Source organism: Macaca nemestrina, chromosome 12 (assembly GCF_043159975.1).
Source record: "Macaca nemestrina isolate mMacNem1 chromosome 12, mMacNem.hap1, whole genome shotgun sequence".
Classification (NCBI taxonomy): domain Eukaryota; kingdom Metazoa; phylum Chordata; class Mammalia; order Primates; family Cercopithecidae; genus Macaca; species Macaca nemestrina.
This window is the reverse complement of record NC_092136.1, coordinates 76,330,539-76,354,287: the sequence shown is the minus strand read 5'-3', so window position 1 is coordinate 76,354,287 and position 23,749 is coordinate 76,330,539. Positions and strand designations below refer to the sequence as shown.

Genomic DNA, 23,749 nt, shown 5'->3' with positions numbered 1-23,749 from the left:
TGTGCTGCCTGGGTGCAGGCCAGTCCCGCTGCCATGGCAGCAAGGCTGGGTTCAAAGGCCTGTTGGGGCAAGAGAAGCCCATGGGGAGGCTCACCAGCCCGTAGTTCTTCCTGCAGTTGTGACCCCGCCAGTGCCTCTGGATCAGCGTGGCAGCGTTCTTCAGCTTCAGGAAGTTAGACCTGAAACAGCGGGAGTGGCGCGGGTAAGCAGTGTCCAGAGGCAGCCAGGGCACAGGTGGGTTTGGGATCACGAAGGCATGCTGAGTCCTGGCTCTACGACTTCCTAGCTATGTGACCTTGGGCAAGGCACATAACCTCTGTGCCTCAGCTTCCTCATCTGTACAATGCGTAGAATAATGCTTGCCCTGCCTGCCCCACAGGCCTGTCACATAAGCCTATGAAGGTAGACATTCAAAAGGTATTTGTTGAATGAATAAATGTATGAAAAAATAAGTAACTAAAATAATATAAAGATTAAAAGCTTTGAACAGTCTAACTTCCTCATTTTATACATGAGGCAACTGAAACTTGATAGGTTGGGACCAGAGCCTGTGTCTTCTGACTGACCCTAAGTGAGCCCATTGCTGTTCCCCCTGCACACAGCAGGCTGCTTCTGCAGGAAAACAGTCACCTTTGGCCTGATAGAGGACAGAGACCACGCACAGACAGCAGGGGTCTGCTGAATGTAGAAATAAATAAAGGAAGAGTGAAGGATGCGTATGTCAGTGTGCATGTGGGCCAAAAAGTCAATGCTTGGAGACACACATAAGCAAATGAGCAACTGTGGGAATGGGTGGGTGGGTGGATGGATGAATGGATGAGTGAATGGGTGGGTGGGTGGGGGGATGGATGGATGGATGGGGGAATAGGCGGGCGGATGGATGGATGGATGGATGGATGAATAGGTGGGCAGATGGATGGATGGATGGATGGATGGATGGATGAATAGGTGGGCAGATGGATGCATGGATGGGTGAATAGGTGGGCAGATGGATGGATAGATGGATGGATAGATGGGTGAATAGGCAGGCGGATGGACGGATGGATGGTTGGATGAATAGGTGGGCGGATGGATGAATAGGTGGGCGAATGGATGGATGAACGGATGGATGGATGGATGGATAGGTAGGTAGGTGGGTGGGTGAATGGATGGATGGATGGGTAGGTGAAGGGAGAGAGTGACCATATGAACTGCAAAGGGGTGTGTTGCAGGATTTTCGCAGAGCTTTAATCACATTTTGGAGTCAGTCTTGCACGTTTGTGAATTGTCACAGGTGTACAGATATCCTTTACATAGAATATGAGACACATTTTGTATTCATAATTTATAAAATCTCAAATTTCCTCTGTGCAAAATTTCATCAGCATCTGAAATGAACAGTGGGTCCACATGTGAGTCTCATGTATCTACATGTGAATGTGCGTACGTAGGTGAATGTATTGGATTATTTGGCTTACATGGCACAATGGGTCCATGTAAATCATGTATCTATATTCCTCTGTGTTTACACGATCATGTGTGCATGCTGTGCATGTGTGCACTTGTTTCATAGGTGAACATGTTTTTTTCCTAGTGTTCATGCGGGCAGAGCAGAGGAGAGCCAAACACCACATGTACACCTGTATGTGGGCTGAGGAGGGGAGGAGCTGGTGGGAACACGCACCTGTCTTTGAACCCCCGGATGACCTTCTGGAGGAGGATGACTCTGTCAGTGATGGCTTTGTCCCGCTCCACTTCCAGCAGCATGTCATGGTGGTCCTAGGAGGCAGAGCTCCTGAGCAGCACCCCACAAGGTCTCTAGAGCCACCTGCTCAGTCCCAGCTGGGGCCTCTCTTCCTTCACTGGGAGCCCAGGTCTAGAACTCAGTTGGGTCCCATGAGCTCCCAGCTGGCTCTGGCTCCTGGGGCAGCCTCCCACAGCCACCAGGACAGACAGGGGTTGTGGCTGTTTCCCAGAGGCCCAGGCAGGACAAATGGAGCAGAAGGTGCCTAGTCTCTCTGGATGGGGTCGGAAGGCCCAGTACGCACACACACTGGCTTCTTCCCTATCATCAATCTGCCCAAGCCCCCTGCTTCTAGACGCCCCTGTCACATCAGTCCCTCACCTGGGCTGGGCTGTCGCCATTCCTCTCCTGAATCTTGGCAGCAGCCTCCTAACCAAAGGTCTCACGGCCTCCCTGGCTCCCTCTCCGGCCCTCCTTCACAAGCAGCCAGAGAGACCCTCCTAAACACAACCTGGATGGTGACCCTACAGTGACACCTCATGGTTCCCCAGGTCGAGCCTGGGTTCCTCACCCTGGCACTCAAGGCCACCCATGATCCAGGGTGTCTGCCAACTTTTCCAGCCCTCTCTCCTCCTCACCCAAGACCCCAACCCTCACTCTAGTTGGACAAAACTTCATTGGTTCACTTAATACATAAGAATTGAACGCCTCCATGTGCCGGCACTGTGCTAGGTGCTGGGGAGGGGAGGGGCTGCCACAATGAACCAGGGAGACATGGTCCCTGCCCTTGGGGAGGGTAGAGTTTCATGAGGGAGCCACATCCATCAGATAATCACAGACACACAGGGCCCTGACAGAGGAGATGCTCAGCTAAGGCATTCTGAATGAATGAATGAATGGATGAATGAGCATGTCTAGCCTCTCAAAACCATGGCCATATTGGAAGAACCTAGCAGTGTAAGTCAGGGGCTGATGGCGCTCCTCCGAGTTCCCTGGCATTAGATGCCATCGTGATTCCTGCCTTCCCCACTTTGTCCACACAGGGGCTTGGCATCAGACCCCCCCAGACTGGAAGCCCTGCTGCCTGCTTCCTAGCTGCCTGGCTTCGGGCAACTGACTTCTCTCTGAGCCTGTGAAACGGGTATATTTTCTTCTCCACAGGACTGTTTCAAGGATTAAATTAGCTCATGGATGAAAAGCCCCCACCCAGCGCCTGGCACATGGAATATGCTATCTGGCTGACCACTGTGGGAGGCACAGGCAGGGAACATTCATCACATCTTGCTAATGAGGAAATGCAGGTGCAAGGAGAGAAAGGGCCTAGCCTGAAGCCCTTTGGCTGGAGAGGATTTAAAAGAGGCCACAGGCTCCCTCCAGTTCAGAGCTGGTTCCTGTCCCTCCTGCAGCTGTCCTGGAGTGTGCAGGCCCCACCCCCCACACCAGAGGAAGGAGCCCTGTCATCCGGGACAGCCAGAAATCTAGCACAGCGGAAATGCAAATGGGGAAGCCCAGCGCTGGGAGCTCGCACTGTCCCTGCTGTGGCTGCCCTGCCACTGCCAGCTCCCAGCCATTTCTCCAAGGCTGTGACTCCGTGACTCCCACAGGCCCTGCTTCCTGCTTCCCTCCCCAGCTGCCCAGGCAGCAATGGGAGCTGAGCTCCCTACAGAGTGACGGACAGGTGGAATGCTGCGGACCCCAGCATGGGATGGACCCTGCCAGGCAGGAAACCACAGGAAGGAACCTAAAGATACACTCAAGAGACCCCACACAGGGACACCCCAATTTACAGATGGGTTTACAAATTTACAAATTTACAAATTTACAAATGAGGCTCAGAAAAGGCCCCAAGGCAAGCAGCACCCCCGCCTCCCTGCTGTGGGCCTGACAGCCAGCCCGCCCCTGGCATGTGCTTTGTAACCTGTGGTCAGTGCGCTGACCCTGCTCCCAGGTGGTAGATGATCTCAAACACCACTTACCCTTCCCCACCGGAGAGACCAGATCCCACCTGCTCCTCCAGCCACACCATAGCCCGGCAGGAAGGATCTCAAAGCCCCAGCACTGCCTCCCTCTCCCGAGCACCCCAGCCCACATGATGGGAATTCACAGTGCCCCAGGGCAGCCCAGGGAAGCTGTGCTCACCTTCAGAAAGATCTTGGTTTTGCCTATCTGCCAGTCATCGTGAGTGCCCAGCACAGTCTCAGCCATGCGCTGGCACGTCCCGCGAAGGTCACCCTGGAGTGGGGATGGGGGACACAAGGGAATGGGCAGTGTCTCCAGTGGGAAGGCCCCCGGAGTGTCCCTGAGGCTGGGAGGCAGGGCTCTTCTCCAGCTCTGCCCCTGATTCAAAGTGTGACCTCAGCTGGGTCCTGCCTTCTCTGAGCCCCAGTTTTCTCCTTAGCTCAGCTGGATGGTATGATTGCAAAACCCTTTCTCACAACTGACATCCAGGGCCCGCGTGGCAGCCCTGGTCTTGTTCCTTACACCACCACGTGTGAAGTCCTCACTAGGTGAACATGGCAACTGAAGCCTACTGATGCATTCCAAGACCGGACCCCCAATTTTCCATGCTGTACCTGAGAGGATGAGCAGATGTCAAGTCCCGCTCACAGTCCTGATAAGAAAATTGGGATCCTTGCCCAGCCAAAGCTGGGACCCTCCTCTCCTGCCCTCTGTGCACTCAGCCCTGTACCTGCTTGTAGGCTGGCTTCACACCCGGCAGCAGCACGCGGTACCGCTCCACGAACTCCACGAAGCTGTAGCGGATGGGGTAGCCAGCTCGGCGGATTCGGATGGTCTCCATCATCCCTGAGTACCGCAGCTGGCGCACACACAGGTGCCGGTCAAACAGCTGCCGGGCAGACAGACAAGGGCATCAGGGCCAAGGCTCCTGCTGGGAGGCAGCCCTGCTATGCACTTGACCAACCCAGACAAAGGCTCAGAAAGGCCAAGTCCACATGGCACGGGAGGAGCAAAGCTGGGACAGGCACCTGGATCTGCAGCTCAAATCCACAAAATAGCATAAAGTGAGGCCTGTTGTGGCGGAGTTGTGTGCTTTGGAAGCACATAGAAGACATAGATTAATTCCTCTTGGGACACCCAACAGGCAAGCTTCATGGAGGAGGCGTCTTTATCCCCCTAACGCTGACAGGAGGGAGAGTATTCCAAGGCTGGAGGGTGTAAGCCTGTGCAAAGGTGTGGAAGCCTGAAAGCGCAGGACTTTGTTGGGAATCTTGGGGGAGCTAGAGAGGCTGGTCCAGGCCAAGTTATGGCTGTGCAGGTGAGGGGTGCTCTGCACAGCCCCAGGGAGGACCTTTCACACTGCAGCTATCGTACATCTGTGGTTATTCAGACAACGTTCTAGCTGCCTTAAGGAAGCAGCACATTTTTCAAAGGGCCCTGGGGTTTGGTTGGTGGAGGGGCTGGGGAGAAAGAGTACAAGGCAGGTGCTGGGCTGTGAGGCTGTGGGGCTCTGTGAGGGCCTCATCTATGGATGCTGGAAGCCAGGGAAGGTTTAGAGCAGGGAGAGACTGGGCCAGGTCTGCATTTGAGAACAATGTCACTGGGGTCCAGGGGAGGCAGGACAGGAGGCAAGGGAGGCAGGAGACCCTTGAGGAGGCCGTTGCCAAGGCCCAGTACACAAATGCTAAGGACTGGCCTGAGGGAAGGGTCCCACTTCAGAGCCAGGGAGACTGTGCCTGACTGCCCTGGTCTCAGTCCCCTACACCCCCTGCATTACAGGGAGAGCTCACTGGAGCCCTCTGCGAACCTCAGGCCCCTGCAGACCTGAGTCCTAAAGGGGTCAGGCCTCATCCACTTCGGCGAATGTTTTCCAGGCAGGAGGCAGCGGGAGGGGACAGTCTTGTAGCCTGTCAGCTTCCGGAGCCTGTTTCCTCTCTCTCCGGGCCACTTTCCCCGGCCTTCCTTCCCTGCGCAGATCCCGAGGCCCCAGCTTCCCCTGCGCCTCCCTGCAGGCCTCTGGGTAAACAACCCTCCCAGAGCCTGTGCTGGGGAAGGAGAGGGCTCGCAGCGAGGTGGCCCCAGCCTGAGCCCCTTAACCTCCCTGAGCCCCCAGTCCCACATCTCTAACCTGGGACCGCCACAGTCTCTTTCTCACGGGCTGTTTGAGAAGGCTGAAGGAAGCTGTGGCCTGTCCATCCAGCCTATGCTGGGCACACAGAAAGGGCCCAACAAATGTTATTCAGAAAAGTCAAGAATGAGAATATCCCAACCAGATGGAGGGATGGGGGAGGCTTCCAGGAGAAGGTGGTGGTTGAGCTGGGCCAAAGGAGAAGGGGACTTTCAAAGAAGCATCCCTAGCAAGAACCACAGCTGCCAATCACTGGGCACTTGCTGGGGCCGGGCATCTGCAAGCATTATTGCATGGAATAGTCTCAGGAGGTAGGGATGGTGAGTCCCATTTCCATGTATGAGGAAACTGAGGCGTAAGAGAAGAAACTGCCTTGTCTGCAGTCGCCCACTTGTAAGTGGTAGAAGCAGGATCTGAACCTGCCGCAAGCCCCCTGCAGAGTCTAGGCTCTTTCCAAGGCACCTGCTGCCTCCAGTAAATAGGGGGCCTTGTTTTGTAAGCTCCCAGGGTGCCCCCAATTCCCTAAAGGGACAAAGTCTCACATCCTTCACTCCCACCCTACCTTATTCTTGACAGAGCTCCTCCACATCACCCTAGCTGCCACCCGCCAACCCCAGGCCAGGGCTGCTCACCATGGGCTTCTTGAACTCATTGGGCTTGATGCATCGCACAAAGAAGGGCTGGCAGGCACCCAGCGTGCGCATCAGCAGCTCCAGCGACCGCTTGAACTGGCTGCTGAGTGTGGGCGAGCGCTTCCTGGTCTCGGCGCCCTGGGGGGACGGACGGCAGAGATGGGAGGGGCTGTGCCTGCCCCTATCCAGTGTCCCAGGAGCCGCCCAGTAGGAAGCGTGAGGGGGGGTCAGTGGGTCAGGGTTTGAGGGACAGGGCGGTATTCGAAGTTTTCCTGCAAACTGCCTCTCCTCACCGTCTGAGTTGGAGCCTGGACCCCAGATACCCCTCCAGGAAGCCTCCCAGGACTTCCAAAGGTACCAGCTCTGGGCCAGGGGGAAGTGAACCCTACAGGAAGATCTCCGCACTGGGAGTCGGGAGCCTGCCCCTGCCCCTGCCCCTGCCCCTGCCCCTGGTGCACTGGATGACTCTGAGCAAGGGGCAGCCCCTCTCTGAGTCTCATCCTCCCTTCCCTGCATAAAAGAGTAATCGGACTTGGTCACCTCAGGACCCTGAGGTCGTCTCTAGAGACAGGGGTTAGACAAACCTAGATTCAAGCCCTGGCCCACCACTTCCTAGCTGTGTGGCCTTAGGCAGGTCACTAAATGTTGCAGAACCTCAGTCTCCTAAGTGGAGGTGATGCCATCTATCCATCTGACCAGGCTGTGATGAAGGTCAGAGGTCAGGGCATATTTCAGTAAACAGCAACCTGGAAAGGTGGTGCCACCTTCTGGGAACCTGTGGGCAAGTGTGAGGAGGAGGGGCGGGAGCTGCTGGTGACCTCTCCCCTCCCAGGCTTAGCTGGTAGCAGCAGGCTAGGGGCGGGGCAGGCCTGGCTAATCCTCCTAAGAAGGCACACAAGCAACTTCCCCCTCATCCCCACACTGTGGCACCGACGCGGCCAGGGGTTCTGTGCTCCACCAGCCACTACCTGGGTGATCCTGGCAGCCAGCGAGCACCATGCACCTCCCTGCCCTACTGGGGTCCCCTCTGAGAATACTGTGGAATGAGGTAAAGCCCTGAGCCACAAACAAACAGGAAACCAAACGGCAGGACTGATGGGAACTGGACACAGAGCTCAGGTTCTCTTCCAAAGCATCTTGATGAGTGTCTTCCTGGCAATTTTCATTTGGTTGAGAATTTCGTATTTTATTTTATTAAACGTCATTTGGTTAATATTATAAGATTTAATATCTTTAGAGTCACTATTTCATCTGATATCCTGTATCATCAAAAATCAGGGGTGCAGATGTAGATATGTAAGGTATTTGGGGGGACAAAGGTGTTATGCTCATACTCAATTTAGGAAATATGCCACCAGACTGTGATGAGGCCTTCTGAGAAAGAGCCAGTGCCTGCAATTCTGAAATCTGCAATGCTTTCCAATTGCGTTGTATTTGGAATACATTCTAGGATTTTTCCCAGGGAAGCTGCGGAGTATTTGCAATGTGGTAGGGTGGTGGTCAGATCTGTGGCTCCCGGGATTGTCCTCAACTTGATCCAGCAGCAGCACTGGGTGACCCCAGTCACTGGAGGGGAGCTATTCAAGTTGGGCTGTACCCAGCCTGCGTTAGGGCCCCTGACATGAGTACACACATACGCATGCACACACACAACACACACACCCCTCAGCATGCATACACACACACACACACAAGGAGCTCACGCGTACCACCACGTGCACACACACGCACACGCATGCCCTTCTTTGGTCTTGGTCATCACAATAAAACTACTGCTTTCTGCCCGTCCTCCCAGCTGGGCTCAGAGCCCCATGAGGACAGGACGGGTCTGCCTCTATATTGCTGCGTGGCCAGGACCTACCTGACACAAGTAACAGTCAACACTTTGATCTACTGAAGTGCTGTTGAACTGGTTCCTAGTGACATCCATGGGTTCACAGAAACTGTCCACCTTCCCGTTGCTCCAGCCAAACATCTAACAACTGTCCACAGTGCCTCTTCTGTCACATTCAATATATTAGCAAATCTTACAGGCTCTACTTTCAAAATATCTCCAGAACCTGACCCCTTACCACTTCCTTCACCGTCAGCCTGGTCCCAGCCACCAGCGTCGCTCTCAAATTCCTGCAGCAACCCCCCAACTAGTCTCTTTGCTTCCATCCCCCACACTCCAGGCCACCCTCCCCTGGAACTGGGGAGTTAGAGAAGAGGAAAGAGTGGCAGAGCCAAGAGCCACACCTGCCTCACCAGCACGGCCACCCTACAGCACAGGCCCTTCAGACAGAGACTCTACTGGGTGCTGGGGCTTCGAGTGCCTGGGACTCTTCCACTCTCAACACAGCAGCCCAAGTGAGGCTGCTAAAACAAAACCATGTCCTTTCCCCACCCAGAACCCTCCACTGGCAACTTGATTCACTCGCATGAAGGCACAGGTCCTTGTAGGGACCCACAGTGCCCCCAAAGGAGCTAGTTCCAGGGGCCTCTGGTCTTTACAACACCTGTTCCTACCCCTCCAGCCTCCTCGCCCTGCCTGGGATGCACCTGGGCTGCAGGCATAGGCTTGCAAAGCACCTCAGGGCATCTGTGCCTGCTGTCCCCTCTCCCTGCAAAGCTCTTCCTCCGGAATGTGGCTGGGCACATTCTTCCTCACCTCCTGCTCAGCTTCTCAGGCAGGCCTTTCCTAACTCCCCATTGAAAATCACAGAGCCCCACCGCCTTATTCCTTCCTTCTTAATGTTTCCCTATGCCGCATCTCACCATCTGATACACTGTAGCTTTTACTTATTTATTGGCTTTCTATTTACTATTATTTTTGAGACAAGGTCTCACTCTGACGCCCAGGCTGGAGTACAGTGGCACGATCTTGGCTCACTGCAGCCTCGACCTCCCAGGCTCAAGCCTCTTGCCTCAGCCTCCTGAGTAGCTGGGACTACAAGTGTGTGCCGCTGTGCCTAGCTAATTTTATGTTTTTTGTAGAGACAGGATTTTGCCATTTCGCCGAGGCTGGTCTCGAACTCCTGAGCTCAAGCAATCTGCCCACCTCGGCCTACCAAAGTGCTGGAATTACAGTTGTGAGCCACTGCACCTGGCCTTGGCTTTCCAACTATCCCCTCTTCTGCTGGAACTTAAGTTCCATAAGGACAGAGACCTTTTCTGTTTTGTTCACTGCTACGTCCCCAAGACCCATGACAATGCCTGGCATATAGTAGGCACTCAATAGGTAGTCAACTGGGTTTCTGATTTGGTTTTATTTCATTGAGGGGAAAGGCTGTCCTTCCTGGTATTTGCTGTTTTCTGTGACAATCTGCAGATAGGGATGGGGTAAAGGTGGAAGTGAAAAGTCCAAAGCCTCCCCAGAAAGGACCTGAGAGGAAGACCCCAGAGCGTGATGTGAAAGGGGCTGGGAATTCTCAGGCAGGAGGCCACCTGCATAGAGTGAACAGGCGTCTCTTGGGCTTGGGGCCCCAGGATATATGACTGGGCTTTGGCATTAATCAGGGGGTAATCAATGTCCTGGAAGAGCTGCCTTCATCACAGCTGGACTTGGCCCTTGACCAGCAAGTGCTGTGGTGTTTCAGAACTCTGCCAGGCAGGCAGGAAGGAAGAGGGACTCAGCACCAGGCCAAAGTGGAAGGATGTCAGTATTTGGCAGAGAGGAAATGAAGGTCTGAGGAGAGAAAAAGAGGCAAAGGGGTTGACAGCACTATGCTGTTGCTAAGGGGTACCCAGCACCTTTGGGATCTAGAGCACCATGGGAGCCACAGCCTGAACCAGAGCTCAGGACACAGCAGGGCTGCTGTTTCAGGCCTAAGGAGGTCCGGGGAATGGTGTCTCCTAGTCCCAGCTCCCCGTCAGAATGCTGTGACCTGGAATGAGTCATATCCCCTCTCTCAGCCTCAGTCTCTCATCTGCAAAATGCAGAAAATGCCACCTGTCCCTCCTGCCTTGCAAGGTTATCTGAGCATCCGACCAAGGCATGGCTGTAGGCGCCCACTAGGGCCTGGTGGAAGGACCAGGGATTGATGCCTCCAAGGGGCCTTAGGAGACCTGTGTTCGAGTCCCTGCTCTGTCCCTGGTTCCCAGAGGACCCTAGGCAAGACTTGCCTCTTTTCTAGGACTCAGTTTCCTCCTTGAAGAAAGAAATGCCTACAGCACACACAACTCAAAAACCAAACACAAAAATCACTCCACAAACCACTCCACACAAAAACACACTCCAAAAAAAGGAGAAAAAGCCCAACCCTTTCCCCGAGCCTCAGCACCGTGGGGGCTCGGGACCAAGCCCCACCAGGCCGCTGGGGTCTTTTACCTTCACAGCAGCTGCTGAGTGGCGCAGAGTGCCCGATGAATAACCACAGAGAAACTACAACAGGAACCACGGTGCAGAGTGAGATGGGGAGAGGAGGGGCAAGGAGAACGTGGTGGGTCACAAAACCACTCAAAATCCACCACGGAGAGAGGGGGACCCTCAGGGAGAGGGCTGGGGTCCTGGAAGCTCTGTGATGTCTTGATGGTCCTGAGGGCAGGGGACCACCAGGCACCTGGACAGGCATGGAGGGGGCGGGGGCTGTCTTCCCCGTGAGGCCTTCCATGCACCCTCCAGGTAACCATAGGACAGGAGGAAAATATGAAATAAAAACGCATGCAACCCTGCAGGAGAAAATCTATTAGACCCTCACCCTAGGGCCTAAGGAAAGGCGGAGGGGGCAGTTCTCCCACTGTCTGATGGGATCTGCAGACATGACTTCTTTGCCAGCTTCTCTGAGTATCCACACCCACCCCACATCCTTCAGGCTGGACGTGCTCTTTCTGCCTGTGCTCCCTTTAGCAGCTGGGTTCCAGGGGGTGGACCCCCACAGTAAACCGAGCCCTGACCAGTTCTGCTCTGTGACCTCTCAGGTGACTCTTCTCTGGGCCTTGCACCCCAGCCACATCTCCCAATTAGTACAATAAGAGGACCAGATGGGAACAGCTTTGAGGCTCCTCCAGGCCCCTCCTGGAGCCACAGCAAAGCTCCATACCCATTATGTGGCCAGGGGGGCTCAGATGAAGCTATTGGACAAGGGCAGGCCTCAGACCCAGGCCTGGCCTGTGGGGGCCCTTCCCGAACAACGGAAACCACGCCCAGCTTACCATGGCAACGTCGGCCTGGAATATCTGCTTGATGAACTTGTTCCTGGAGGAGTGGACCAGTTGGATAATGTCCCCATGCAGGGTGTCTCGGTTCTTCTCCAGGAAGCCTGCGAGCAGCAAACAACAGTCACATCTCACCAGCTCTGGGAGGACCTCCCCAAACCCACAACATCTGAGCCAGAAGGAACGTCAAAATCCACTAGTTCCACCATATCCGTTTCATGGTGGGGGACCCTGAGGCCTGGAGGGGAAAGAGACTTGCCCAAGGTCACAGAGAAAGTGAGGGACCATCTCCCCAACAACACAGCTCCCCTCTTCCAGACCTGTTCAAGAAGGGCAGGGGGTCTCAGTCTCCAGGAGAAAGCAGGCCTCCTTCCTGACCAATCACCCCAAAGCCACCATGAGTCTTTTGAACTAAGACATCAAAAGGCCTTGTTAAGTAAGTGTGTGACCTGGGAGAGAATGTGTGTTGATCTGGTACAAGCTAATATTAAAGGAATTCATTAAAACCACCTTGTGATTGGACAGTGTGTTATGTTTTACGAGGACCCCTCACAGATCCTTCTATGTGGGACAGGTAGGGATTACGTCCTCTGCCCCCAAAGGGAGAAAACCAATGTTCAGAGAAGCTAAGTGAGTTGTCTGACATCACTCAGGAAGCCATGGGCAGAGTTAAGACTTGAACCCAGGATGCCGGTGCAAAGGAGATTCTCTGCACCCAGGACCCAGGACCCAGGACCCCCAGGAGCCTAGGGAGATTCTCCCGCACCACACAGACCCCAGAGAAGGCTGCCACTCACAGGGACCAAGGAGTCGGCAACTGGTTAATGGGGAGGGGGTTGGTAGAGTGGGGCAAGAGACAGGGTGTCCAGGGACTGCAGATGACTGAGGGGGAGTGCCACTGCACAGAGTAGGACAAAGGCTGCCCATGAATGGCAGACTGCACAGAGAACCAGTGCTAGGCTGCCCGCCTGGCACCTGGGGAGGGGGGAGTTGCAGGGTGCATACAGGAATGGAGGGTGGGCCTTGCAGTGGGATGTAATTGGGTTCTCATTAAAGCTCTGACAGACTCACTATGTGATCCTAGAAAGACCCCCATTCTGGGACTCCAGGTTCCTTAACTGTTGGGTGGGAAGGACACTGCCCACAAGCTTGCTTCTCTTCAGAACACCTAATACCGCCCACTTCATAAATCCACAGCATAAATAAGATGCTGTATTGAATAGGTTCTTTGTGAACTAGAAAATGCTGGTAGAATTCTTTCCAGTCATTTAGTCTCGTTTAACAACCTTAGGCAAGCCATTTCCCTTTCTGGGCTTCAGTTTCCAATTCTATTAAGGTAGATGACCCTTATGTGCCCTCCAGACATAGCATTCTATGGTTTTATAACTCAGCATAGAGATTACTCAATTATCACTTCTGTATCCTCAGCAACATCATGAAGCCTGGTACATAATAGATGCTAAGAGCATACTGGTTGAACTGAACAGAAAAATACAATCCTCTATTACTCCAAATGAAAGACCAATTTGTTTGCACGACAGTCCTTCAAACTTAATGTCTGCTTCCTTCTTCCAACAATAAGATTGAATCTCACAGTCCAGTATTTTAAGGGAGCCTGAGCCGCCATCAGATTCTACCACTGCACCCTGGCTCACTGATACACTGCTGACTTCTGGACCAGTTCAGCAAGGGAGTAAGAAACGGATGGGTTACAGCATGTTTGAATGTCTTTGGCCTTTTTTAAAAAAAAATTAATTTTTAATTTTTTGTGGTACATAGTAGGTATAGATATTTATGGGTTAATTGGCCTTTGACTATGAGTAAGATCCCTTGAGGCTGTATGGCAGGGCTCAGGGTAGATACAGCCCATAACTGATGCCAATTTGAGGTTGGCCCTTTATACCAGGGTGGGTGGGAAGGGATTGGCAAGGGAAGTCTGCAGTCTTTTGATAAACCCTGTAAGAATTCCAAGTGAGATAAGCCCATGTTCTGACCACTCTTCTTAACTTCCAGCTTTAACATGAACCCAGTTGCATGTCCTCAGGGGAAAAGAAGATGCATGGTCTTCAAAGCTCATGCTTGGTCTTGTTGCCGAGAGTCTTAGCGGGTAACTGGGCCGGTTCTAGGCCTGACTTTGAGCCTAATGGGCTATGTTGTATCAGGTAAGGACAGTCAAGTCCCCACCTTGTTCTGAGCCTCAGTTTCCCTAAATGTACAAACAAGCATTGAGCCCATTCAAAAGAATTGAAAGCAGGGACTTGAATACATATTTGCACACTACTGTTCAGAGCAGCACTGTTCACAAAAGCCAAAAGGTAGAAACAACCCCAAATGTCCATTTGCAGATAAATGGATAAGCAAAATGTTTATCCACACAATGAAATACTATTCAGCCATGAAAATGAGGGCAATTGATACATGCTACAACATGGTTGAAAATTAATGACATTATGCTAAATGAAACAAGCCAGACACAAAAGGACAGTCATGCCTTCACCGCATAATGACATTTCAGCCAACTACGGATACAATAGTGGTGCCTAAGATGGTAATGATGTATTTTTACTGTACCTTTTCTATGTTTAAATGCACAAATACTTACCATTCTGTCAAAACTGCCTACAGTATTTAGTACAAGAACATGCTGTACAGGTCTGTAGCCTGAGGGCAATAGGCCATACCAGATAATCTGGCTGTGTAGTAGGCTGGACCATTTAGGTGTGTAACTATACTCTACGATGATTGACAATGACCAAATTGCCTAACGACACATTCTCATAAATGACATTAAATGATGTACAGCCATATCATATGATTCCACTTATATGCGGTACCTAGAATAGTCAAACTCACAGACAGAAGTAGAACACAGGTTACAGGGGACTAGGGGTTGGGAAAGGAGGTATCGCTCCATGCATGCAGAGGCTCTGTTTGGGGCGGCGAGAAAGCCCTGGAATTAGCAGTACTGGATGTGCAGCACTGTGAAGTACTTAATGCCACTGAATCCAACACTTGGCCATTTTAGTCAAGTGTGTGTGTGTATATATATATATATATATAATCACAAATTTTAAAAATCTTTAAAATTCCGGATATCTTATTCCTGGGCTGGAGAAGGGGAAGGCAGGGCTACAGGCAGGGAGCGACAGACAGCTGGCAGCCCTCTGTACCTTGGGTTTCATAGTAGACGACACCTGCAAAATGGTTGATGCCAAACTGGGTCTCGTGGTTGTTCTTGGGGGGAATGTAGTTCGCATTGAGCTTGTGCTGGGAGTTCAGCTTGTGTAACATGGTGGTGTCCGTGCCCTGGGGAGTGGAGGGGCAACTGTGAGTCCACCCTCTCCTCCATGGGCCCCACTCCCCTCCCTGCCCATGTCTTTGTACCCTGTCTCTTCTTCAGGAGCTTCCCCTCCCTTTATTTCTACCTCACATAGGAGCTCTCTGGGCCCCCATTTCCCCAACTCTTAAGTGGATGAATCGGAACTACGCAACTTTGAAAGTGCATTCCAGTTTAGACAATTGATTTCCCAAGACTAAAATCATGGGTGCAATCCCATCTCCCCCTCCCCAGCTCTGAGATATATGCTGTGTCCTGAGCACCCATTCTGTGCCAACTGCGTGCTTGGATCTTCATGGCCTGGCCCAGGACCCCGTGGACTGTAGGTGATTCCCAAATGGCAGATGACTGTACTTGAATTGGCCCCAGAGCCACCTTGAGGGGTGGGTATCATTAGTCCTATTTTGCAGATGAGGAAAGCTGTGGCTCAGAGCAGGGAAGGAAGCTGTGCATGCCCAAGACCCCTGGAGGTGGCGGCAGGACCGGCCCACCTTGGGGAACTTGCTCTCCTCATCGATGAGGGAGATGATATTCATGGGCTTGTTGGCGATCATGTCCAGGGCGTCCTGGTTGTCGGTGAACTCGATGTGCAGCCAGTCGATGCTCTCCAGGTCATACTCCTCCTGCTCCAGCTTGAACACGTGTCTCACAAAGAACTGCTGCAGGTGCTCATTGGCAAAGTTGATGCAGAGCTGCTCGAAGCTACAGGGGCACAGGGATGGGGTAAGGGTGTTGTTCAGGCCCCACCCTGCAGTTCAGGGCCTGGCTCTGCCTCCACCTGCAGCGTGGCCTTTAGCAAGCTGCTCCCATTGTGGACTCCAAACTCTGAGGCAAGGGGGTTTATCAAGTCCACCTCCCTCCAGGTGCAGAGGAGGACATGGAGGCCCAGCAAGGGCAAAGGACTTGTCCAGGGTCACTCCGTGAGCCAGAAGGAGAGTTAAGGCTTTTCAGGACCCTTTCTCTTGCATGATCAAGCCCTGGGGAGGGCTGGGGATTGGCACGTGGGCACCCAAACCCCAGGCAGATTGCCTGGGAGAGAAAAAGCCCAGACGCTGGCTGGTGGGCCGTACAGGGATATTGAAAGTGGCCTTGGGAGGTGGGAAGGGGGCTGACAAGGCTTGGGAAACAGCCCTGGCTGCAGACAAGGCCGAGCCACGGACACAGCCCTGTGTGTTGAGTGTGGTGTTTTGGTGCTGGAGGAGGGCTTTGAGACATCCAAACAGCACAGGAACTGACATGACTTCCCAGCAGGAAGTGGGGCTCCAGGACCCACCTGTACATGACACACCCATCAGCCCCTCACATAGCCCCTAAAAGGCAGAGAATCCCAAGGGTGGCTGAGACCCCAACACAAGTGTGGCTCAGGCCCGGCCTCCCTGCTTTGAGACACCTTGCAGCATGGATCTGGGCAGATCAGCAGTGGCCAGCGGGGCCTGGAGACCAGAGGTTGCCTCCCCAAGTGTTCAGGATGTGTACAGCCTCCTCGCAACCCCAGCCAGGCTCAGCTGACCTTGGGGAGGTGAGGGACACAAGGGGATGAGAAAGAAGGGGAGAGGGTCCACCGTGATGGTGGAACAGCCTGGCAGAGTGTATCAGGAGGCAACTAAATGTGCTTCACAAGAGAGAGACAGGATTATTTCTTATGTCCATATTGGGGAAGGAAATTCCCATGAGCAGAGCCCCATGCGGTACCTGTTCACAGCAAAGTTCTCGAACCCAAAGATGTCCAGGAGGCCGATGGACCTGCGAGAGTTCTTCACATCCTGGGAGGGAGGCTTGTAAATTGCAGCGTTGATCTTGTCCACAATCCACACGAACAGCCGCCCGTAGATCCCCTGAAAGGCAGCGATCAGCCACTGGCACCAGCCACACCCTTCCCTGGGGGACAGGCCAGGCTCGTGGACCCTTCGTGGCCTCGCTCCAGCCCTTGCGTGGAACAAAGTGACATGTGGAACCCCCAACCCTTTACTTAAGCTGCTCCCTCTGCCTGGAGCCCCCTTCTCCTGCTTGAACAGTTCCTACACATTCTTCAAGACTCTGCTGAGATAACAGCTCCTCTCTGAGAAGCCTTCCCTGACCCTGCAGCCGGGGAAGGAGCCCTCCTTGGGGCTCTCATCTCTCTATCCAACCCTGTTTATCTCTGAGGTCCCCGAACACAGCCCAGGGCCTGGTGTGGTGGGTGAAGGCTCCATGAATGGCAAACGTGTGGCTGTAGAAACAGGACCCGATCCAGCCCCGCTCTTCTGTGTCTTCTACAGAAAGACCAAAGAGAGTAACCCGGGGCTGGGAACAGCATGGCTGATCAAAGCAGGCCAAAAGCCAAGGGCCTGGGGTGGCCAGAGCTAGGAAGGTACCAGAGGAGCACAGGCACCTGGGACTCGAGGAAGGTCGACTGTGGCCCCGGGGCAGGCAGGGGTGGCGACCCAGACATCTATCCGCCTCCCAGGACTCCTTGGCACCTGCCCATCAACAGCCCAACTTCCCGAGAGTTAGGGCGAGCAAGCGGCCCCTTTCTTCCGGCCCACCTTGACGAAGGCGTCGCGTACGTCCAGTGCCTGCTCCCTGCTCAGTGGGGTGGACACCGTCTCCCCACGGGTGATGAGGGTGCGGCTGGTCAGGCAGCTCATCAGGTCTGGGGGATTCACCTGGTGCAGGCAACACCCCCGGTGCTCACCATCCAGCCTGCCCCTTCCCTCCACCCACAACCAGACCCCTCCACTTTCCAGCACTGGCCTGGCCCAAACCACTGCCTCCACTAAGCACGCCAGCCCCAGGGCCCACGGCCAAATTCTCCCCAGCCATGGAAACCTGCCCTGGTGTTGCCTGGAAGGAACTTCTGTCTCCTTGACAGCCCCGCTTAACTCCCTCCAGCATGTCACCTGTCCTTTCTAGGACCATCCCTAACTCTGGCTTTATTCATCCCCGTTTTCCAACCCTAGTAAGTGTTTGCTAAAAGACGGACAGACTCAATGCATTTGATCCATAGACACCAGTGCCCTTTGCCCAGATGTGGAGATTGAGGCCCAGAAGGCAGGGATGACTCACCCAGGGTCACATAGCCCAGGGCATCACAGGGCCCGCACCTGCCCCATCATCCCCAGGGCAGCTCCTCCAGGACCTGTGCCTAGCACAGGACCTGCATACAGTTGCTTCTCCATATTGAACAGAACTCTCCAAACCAGAGGGTCCCAGCAATGTGGTTCCCACATCCCAGCCCCCAATGAGCTTGAACTCAACCCTTCAGACAGACAGAAGTCGTGGAGGGGAGAAAGGCCGGGCACTGACCTCAAGCAGGGATGCAGCTGTGGCCAGCGACGGCGAGAAGAGGACCTCACAGGCATCCAGATTTTCAAATGTGCGGGCTGTTAGCAGTAAGGGGCACAGCATCAGGGGAGGGAGTGTGGGCAACAGGGGCAAGGGGACTGTCCTAAGAGGACTAGGCTGTCACTCCTGCTGCCGGGGTCCTGCCCTGTCTAGGGAGGGCATCAGCACTGTGACTAAATGCTTCCCCGGGTCAAGGTGTATTTGATTAATGTTCTCACCATGAGACTGCAGGCACCATGAGGGTAGGGACCATGTATGCCCCGCACATGGCACCATGCCTGGCATTCAAGGAACAGACACTGGTTGTTGCAGCTCTCTCCCTACTCCCAGGGCTCTTGGCAGCAACCCTGGCTCCTGTTAGACAAACTTTGGATTGCCCGTCCCAACATGTGCTCTGTTCTCAGGGCCTTTGCACAAGCTCTTCCTTCTGTCAGCTTACATTTCCCTGTGTCTCTTAGTCTTTCAAGATGACTAGACTGTGATCTCCTTAGTGCTGGGATTATTCATTCCCTGGACACATTTCCTGGGGCTCCTACTCTGCCTGGGGACCATGCTGGGAACCAGAGGCAAGAGCAGAGTGGGACCCGCCACCTGCCTCAGGGGACCACCTCCCAGCCTGGCACACAGTGGGTGACCAAGAATGTTAGATGAGTGAACATGTTCCCTTCCCTAGCCTTCTCCCTTTCCAAAGATGGCTATCCAGTCACTCACACCTCACAATGATTAGTTCAAAGATAAACCCTCTCTCTAAGACATCTGACTTTAAAGAAGAAACCAACTTTGAAGTGAGTCTTAAAGGGTCCATAGACAACTCCCAATATACTTTAACTGTACCTCTCCATGGTGGACTGTCAGCACAGCGACACTACACCCAACGCTGATTTCAAGCTAGCAGACCTGTTCAAATCTACCCACAGGCGAATTCTTCCCAGCTTCCATCCCAAAGAGGGCATGTGTTGGGACAGAAACTGAGCCACCAATACCGTGTGGGCAGCAAGGCACTGCACTGCCCTTGGCGCAGGGGTGGGGCAGGGCAAGGGCAGCGCAGCCTCACCCTCATACTGCAGGTTGCCCAGGTGCAGGATGGCGGCCAGGAGCTTCGAGATCTCCCAGTTCTCGGTGTCAGTGAACATGAGCACCTTCATGGCGGAACGGATGTTGGCGTACTCCTGGCTGTCCACCCGGCCCTCACAGGTTATGCAGTTACCCTGGTGGGCAGGGTGGGAGAGTGGGGTGCAGGAGGATGTCAGTGTACCCCCAGAGGGGCAGTGCCTGGCTGCCTGCCCAAAAGGCCCTTTCTGCCTGACAGGCCAGGCCAGCCTGGGGCCCTGGGCGCTGACCTCACCCGGTGAGCACCACAACTCCTCCAGAAAGTCCGGAGGCTCTGGAAAGCCCGGGCTCCCCAGGAACTCATTCTCCACACCTGGGGGTGGTGGTGCCCCTTCTTCCCATGAAGAAGAGCAGGCAGGTCACTGATGCCAGGCCAGCCCCTGTTGCCCACCTGGCAGTCACAGCACTTAGGCCCTACTAGGCTCCTGTAGCCCCCCCAGGGATACCCACTATCAGGGATTTGACCCCCTAGGCAGGTACTGCCTGGTGGAGACAGAGGAGAGAGGTAACTGCATACAAGCAGGGCATCGACGGGGGCACACCGCATTTTCTATGTGTCTACAAGATGTGTGTGTGTGCGTGCACGTGTGCACCAGCCAGCTACAGGAAGTGTCCAGGGTCACCTGTCACACCTACAACACACACATGCACATACACGCATATGCTTCAGGTGCCGTAGCCCACATGTACGTCCATGTGGCCTGGCCCACCCCAGCCCAGCCCAGGCAACCAGACATGGGCTCTCCCCAAGGCTAAAGGAGTGGTGCTCCCCAAGTCAGCCTGCCATGTGCATGCCCCAAGGTCCCCCACCCTTTGCTTGGTGGCAGCAATGGCCAGGGGCCCACTTCTCCTTGGTGTCCAGACAAGCCAGCAAGAAGCTGGCACCTGAGCCCTGTGACCAGTGAGACCTCAAGGCTGAGTCTGCAGCAGCCAGCTCCCTGCAATCCTAGGGTGGATGCCCCCCTAGCCAGGTGCCCGCCTGCGCCTCACCATGGCCAAGTAGTTGTAGTCAGAGGCCTGGCCCAAGCCCAGCTTCTTCTTCTGATCTTCACTCATGCCCTCCAGCATGCAGTAGAACACGTGGTAGTTCCTTTCATCTGGGGCCTGAAAATGTGGGCACAGTGTTGGGGGCCAGGGGAGGCGGGCTGGAGGAGGCCATCAGGATCTAGCCTGGGATGATGGTCTACTATTTTAACAAACGGCTTGTGGAGAAGCCCATCGGTGGGTTTCATGGTGGGGTTTCCAGCACAGAGGCAAGCAGGCAGCAATATGGGCAGGTAGGGGAGCATCAGGGCCACACAGACCCCTGAGGCCAGGGACCTGGGTCTATTCCTGCATCCCTGGGGCTCAGGCCTACCTGGCGACAGACGCGCGACTTCTCCAGCAGGTACTGCTCAATCTTGGCGCCCTCGATGGCGCCCCGCTTGTTGAAGTGGATGTCGATGTACTTTCCGAAACGGCTTGAGTTATCATTGCGGATGGTCTTGGCATTCCCGAATGCTGTGGAGTGAGTAGGGTGTCACTGGCAAAGCCCTCTCCCGCTCCACTGCCTGGTCCCACCCTCGGAACCCTGGCCCTACCTTCCAGAATGGGGGTGGCCTCCAAGACCTGCTGCTCAATCCATGAGTGTTGTCCACTGATGGCTGCCAGGAACTGCAGGATCAGCTTTGTGCTCTCTGTCTTCCCAGCCCCAGATTCCCCACTGCAGAGGAAGGGAGTGGCAGGACCTGTCACAACCTACAGGGACTCCCCACCCAACTGGAACTCGGCCCAGGCTGCACCATCCACCAGCTCCCCCATCTGTAATACCGGCTGACAATATGGACCCTCCAGGGCTGGGGCAGGGCTCAAGGGCCCAGTGCTCTACCGCATTCTCCTTCACCTTCATTCAGACACAAACACCCCTGCATCTGTACTTGCCATAGAGAACAACGCATATTAGATGTGCAGTCAATGCTCTGTCTTTTACCCTCTGTCCAAAAGAAAATAGGAGCCTGAGATGTCAACTGACCACAACTTAACAGGAGCCAGCAGTAAACAAGGCTGGCCTCAAAAGCTAACGTGAGCTTTGGTAGCGTAGAGATATAATACCTGAGAAAGGGGAGGTGATTTTCTACATTGTTACACAGCACAGAGTACATAGGTCTGGTTCCTGAGGAGCTTGATGGCATTTCCGATAGCACGGGCAATCCCTAGAGGTATCAGCAGGAACCCACAGCTGGAGCTCTAGGTCCTAAGCCTGGAGCTCCACACAGGTGCTGGGCCGCCCACCTGATGATGCAGCACTGGTCACGGCTATTGCGTTTCATGTTGAAGTAGCAGTTGTCAGCAATGGCAAAGATGTGGGGGGGCATCTCCCCAATCTTCTTGTTGGTATACTGGCGGATGTGCTCTGGTGAGTAGATGGAGAGCAGCTGGTAGGGGTTCACGGCCACCAGGATGGAGCCCGTATACGTCTGTGGGCAGCAAGAGATGGGGAGCTCACTGACTCTGTGTGGGAGACTCTGACTCTAGAAAGCTTTTGGGCTCTGCTCTGGAGGGAAGAGTCCTGGCTTTGGAGTCGTGTGGGTGGACCTGGAGCCAGAATCGGGCCTCCTTAGGAGCTGGGGCAGGGCCATCCATCCAGCACTGGGTCTGGCTCGGAGTTAGTGTTCAGTGACATTTGATGAAGAGGTAGGTGGTGTCTCTACGCCTAGATTTCCTTCTCTTTATCTGTAAAAATGAGTATAACTGCTTGTGAAGATTAGAGGAGGTGGTATCTTTTAAAATTCATGGCACACAGTAGGTACTCTGCAAATGCTGACTCCCACCATGGCCTTCAGGCCCTGTATCCCAAGCTTTTGGAGTGAAATTAATCAACGGGACCATGTCCGGGGGGAGGCCAGGTTGGTGAGGGAGAGGGGTGTGAGAAATGAGCTATAAAGAGCTGAAGGAGCTGGGGTAAGTGGCTTGGGGGCTGGGCGGGCCCCACTCTCTGTAGCACTGCCCCAGGACAAAGGGAGATGCTGTGCTCTGGGGGAGAGAGCACCTCCAGTCATCCTGCGCAGTGTAGGCACAGGGGCCAGGTGCACCTCAGAGAGCCTTAAGGGGGTTCTCTACTTGGGCTCCTCTGTTAGTGCAAAGATCAGCTGTCTGTAGGCAAGGCTTCCTGTTGTGGGCTTGGGGTCCTGCCACAGGGGACAACAGCCTGGCCCTCCTGCCACCAGACCAGGGTGAGGCACTCAGGGTTACTTCTCCCTCCTCCCACCCCATGTCTCAAATTTGAAAAGGTCAGGCAGGCCTAGACCATAATTGGCAGTGGATGTATTGATATCTGGGGCCTGGAGAGGCTGAAGAAAGATGTCCAGGGGAGGTGACAGTCCACCCTCCCCCTCCCATTCAGGGCTCAGTGCATCACAGCAGAGCCACAGCTATGCCCCAGCAGCCTCAGCCTACCGTGGCCATGCAGAGAGCTGACTTCCCTGGCTGCAGGCACTGCATGCTGGGGGAAACGCCCACCCTGGGGCCAGGTGGGGCCAAGACCCAGCCTCCAGTCCTGGCCTTGGCTGTCCTGGACCAGAACAGCTGGCCAGAAACTGCCCTTCTCTGGGCCCAGGAAGACCTTCCTTTCCCACCTAAGCCTCTTCCTCCAATCAGCCCATGGAGGGAAGCACTTGAGCCTCACTGTGCTGACCTACTAACCGTGCCACGAGAGCCAAGCAGGAAGAGCTAGGGTGGGGTGGGGGTGGGAGGCTGGAGGGGAGCAGCCAGGCCAAGCAGGCAACCAAATAAGACACCAGCTGGAGCCGGCTTTCTGTGCCACACTCACCCGCCCTCCGCAGTTGGTCTGAGGTTGCAAAGTACAGAGCAGAAGAAAAGGAAGCTGGTCAGTGGGGAACAGGGGCTATAAGAGCATTTTCCACGAATGGCACCCACATGGCCCAGGGCTGCTGAATTCTCAGATCAGGCCCTGCCCTTGGACCCCTCAGGCACGGTCCCCTACAGCTCGGCCCTGCCCAGCCGTGGGAGCTGGCTAGATTCTGGTGGAAACCTGCATCAGACTAGGAACCAGCCCCAAAGAACGTCCCTTTGGCAAACCTCAGTTTGCTCATTTGTAAAAGGGGAGGTTAACACCCACTTCCCTTGGCTGTTGTAAAGACTAAAGGGAAAAGACATAATTTTGCCAGTTGCCTGGTACATAAACGCCACCTTCCTTTCTCTCTTTTGAGGCAGAGTCTCGCTCTGTCGCCCAAGCTGGGTGCAGTGGCTCAATCTCAGCTCACTGCAACCTCCATCTTCTGGGTTCAAGAGATTCTCCTGCCTCAGCCTCTCGAGTAGCTGGGATTCCAGGCATGTGTCACAATGCCCAACTAAACTTTCTTCCTGATTTCTTCTTAATAATGTGATGCTCAGCCATCTGG

At 54.4% G+C, this 23,749-nt stretch overlaps 1 protein-coding gene across 13 annotated transcripts in view; it reads right to left on the bottom strand.

Annotated features, from left to right (window-relative positions):
* Positions 1 to 23,749, bottom strand: part of LOC105468794 (myosin VIIA) — an 86,162-nt gene that overhangs the window by 36,066 nt on the left and 26,347 nt on the right. For 7 of the 13 annotated variants that reach the window (XR_011610948.1, XM_024788803.2, XM_024788808.2 and 4 more), the window contains 17 exons: positions 23,158 to 23,175; positions 21,621 to 21,805; positions 20,930 to 21,051; positions 20,707 to 20,849; positions 20,340 to 20,453; positions 19,294 to 19,447; positions 18,201 to 18,277; positions 17,441 to 17,560; positions 16,608 to 16,750; positions 15,407 to 15,617; positions 14,749 to 14,884; positions 11,576 to 11,682; positions 6,443 to 6,580; positions 4,413 to 4,571; positions 3,863 to 3,955; positions 1,664 to 1,758; positions 95 to 179 (listed from right to left, as the gene is read on the bottom strand). Coding sequence is in view for 12 of the 13 variants with exons in the window: in XM_024788803.2 (XP_024644571.2) it covers positions 95 to 179; positions 1,664 to 1,758; positions 3,863 to 3,955; positions 4,413 to 4,571; positions 6,443 to 6,580; positions 11,576 to 11,682; positions 14,749 to 14,884; positions 15,407 to 15,617; positions 16,608 to 16,750; positions 17,441 to 17,560; positions 18,201 to 18,277; positions 19,294 to 19,447; positions 20,340 to 20,453; positions 20,707 to 20,849; positions 20,930 to 21,051; positions 21,621 to 21,805; positions 23,158 to 23,175 (2,100 nt within the window). In the remaining variant the exon portion in view is untranslated. The remainder of the gene's footprint in view (positions 1 to 94; positions 180 to 1,663; positions 1,759 to 3,862; positions 3,956 to 4,412; positions 4,572 to 6,442; positions 6,581 to 11,575; positions 11,683 to 14,748; positions 14,885 to 15,406; positions 15,618 to 16,607; positions 16,751 to 17,440; positions 17,561 to 18,200; positions 18,278 to 19,293; positions 19,448 to 20,339; positions 20,454 to 20,706; positions 20,850 to 20,929; positions 21,052 to 21,620; positions 21,806 to 23,157; positions 23,176 to 23,749) is intronic. The other 6 variants (XM_011719158.3, XM_011719162.3, XM_011719155.3 and 3 more) reach the window with 1 other exon arrangement.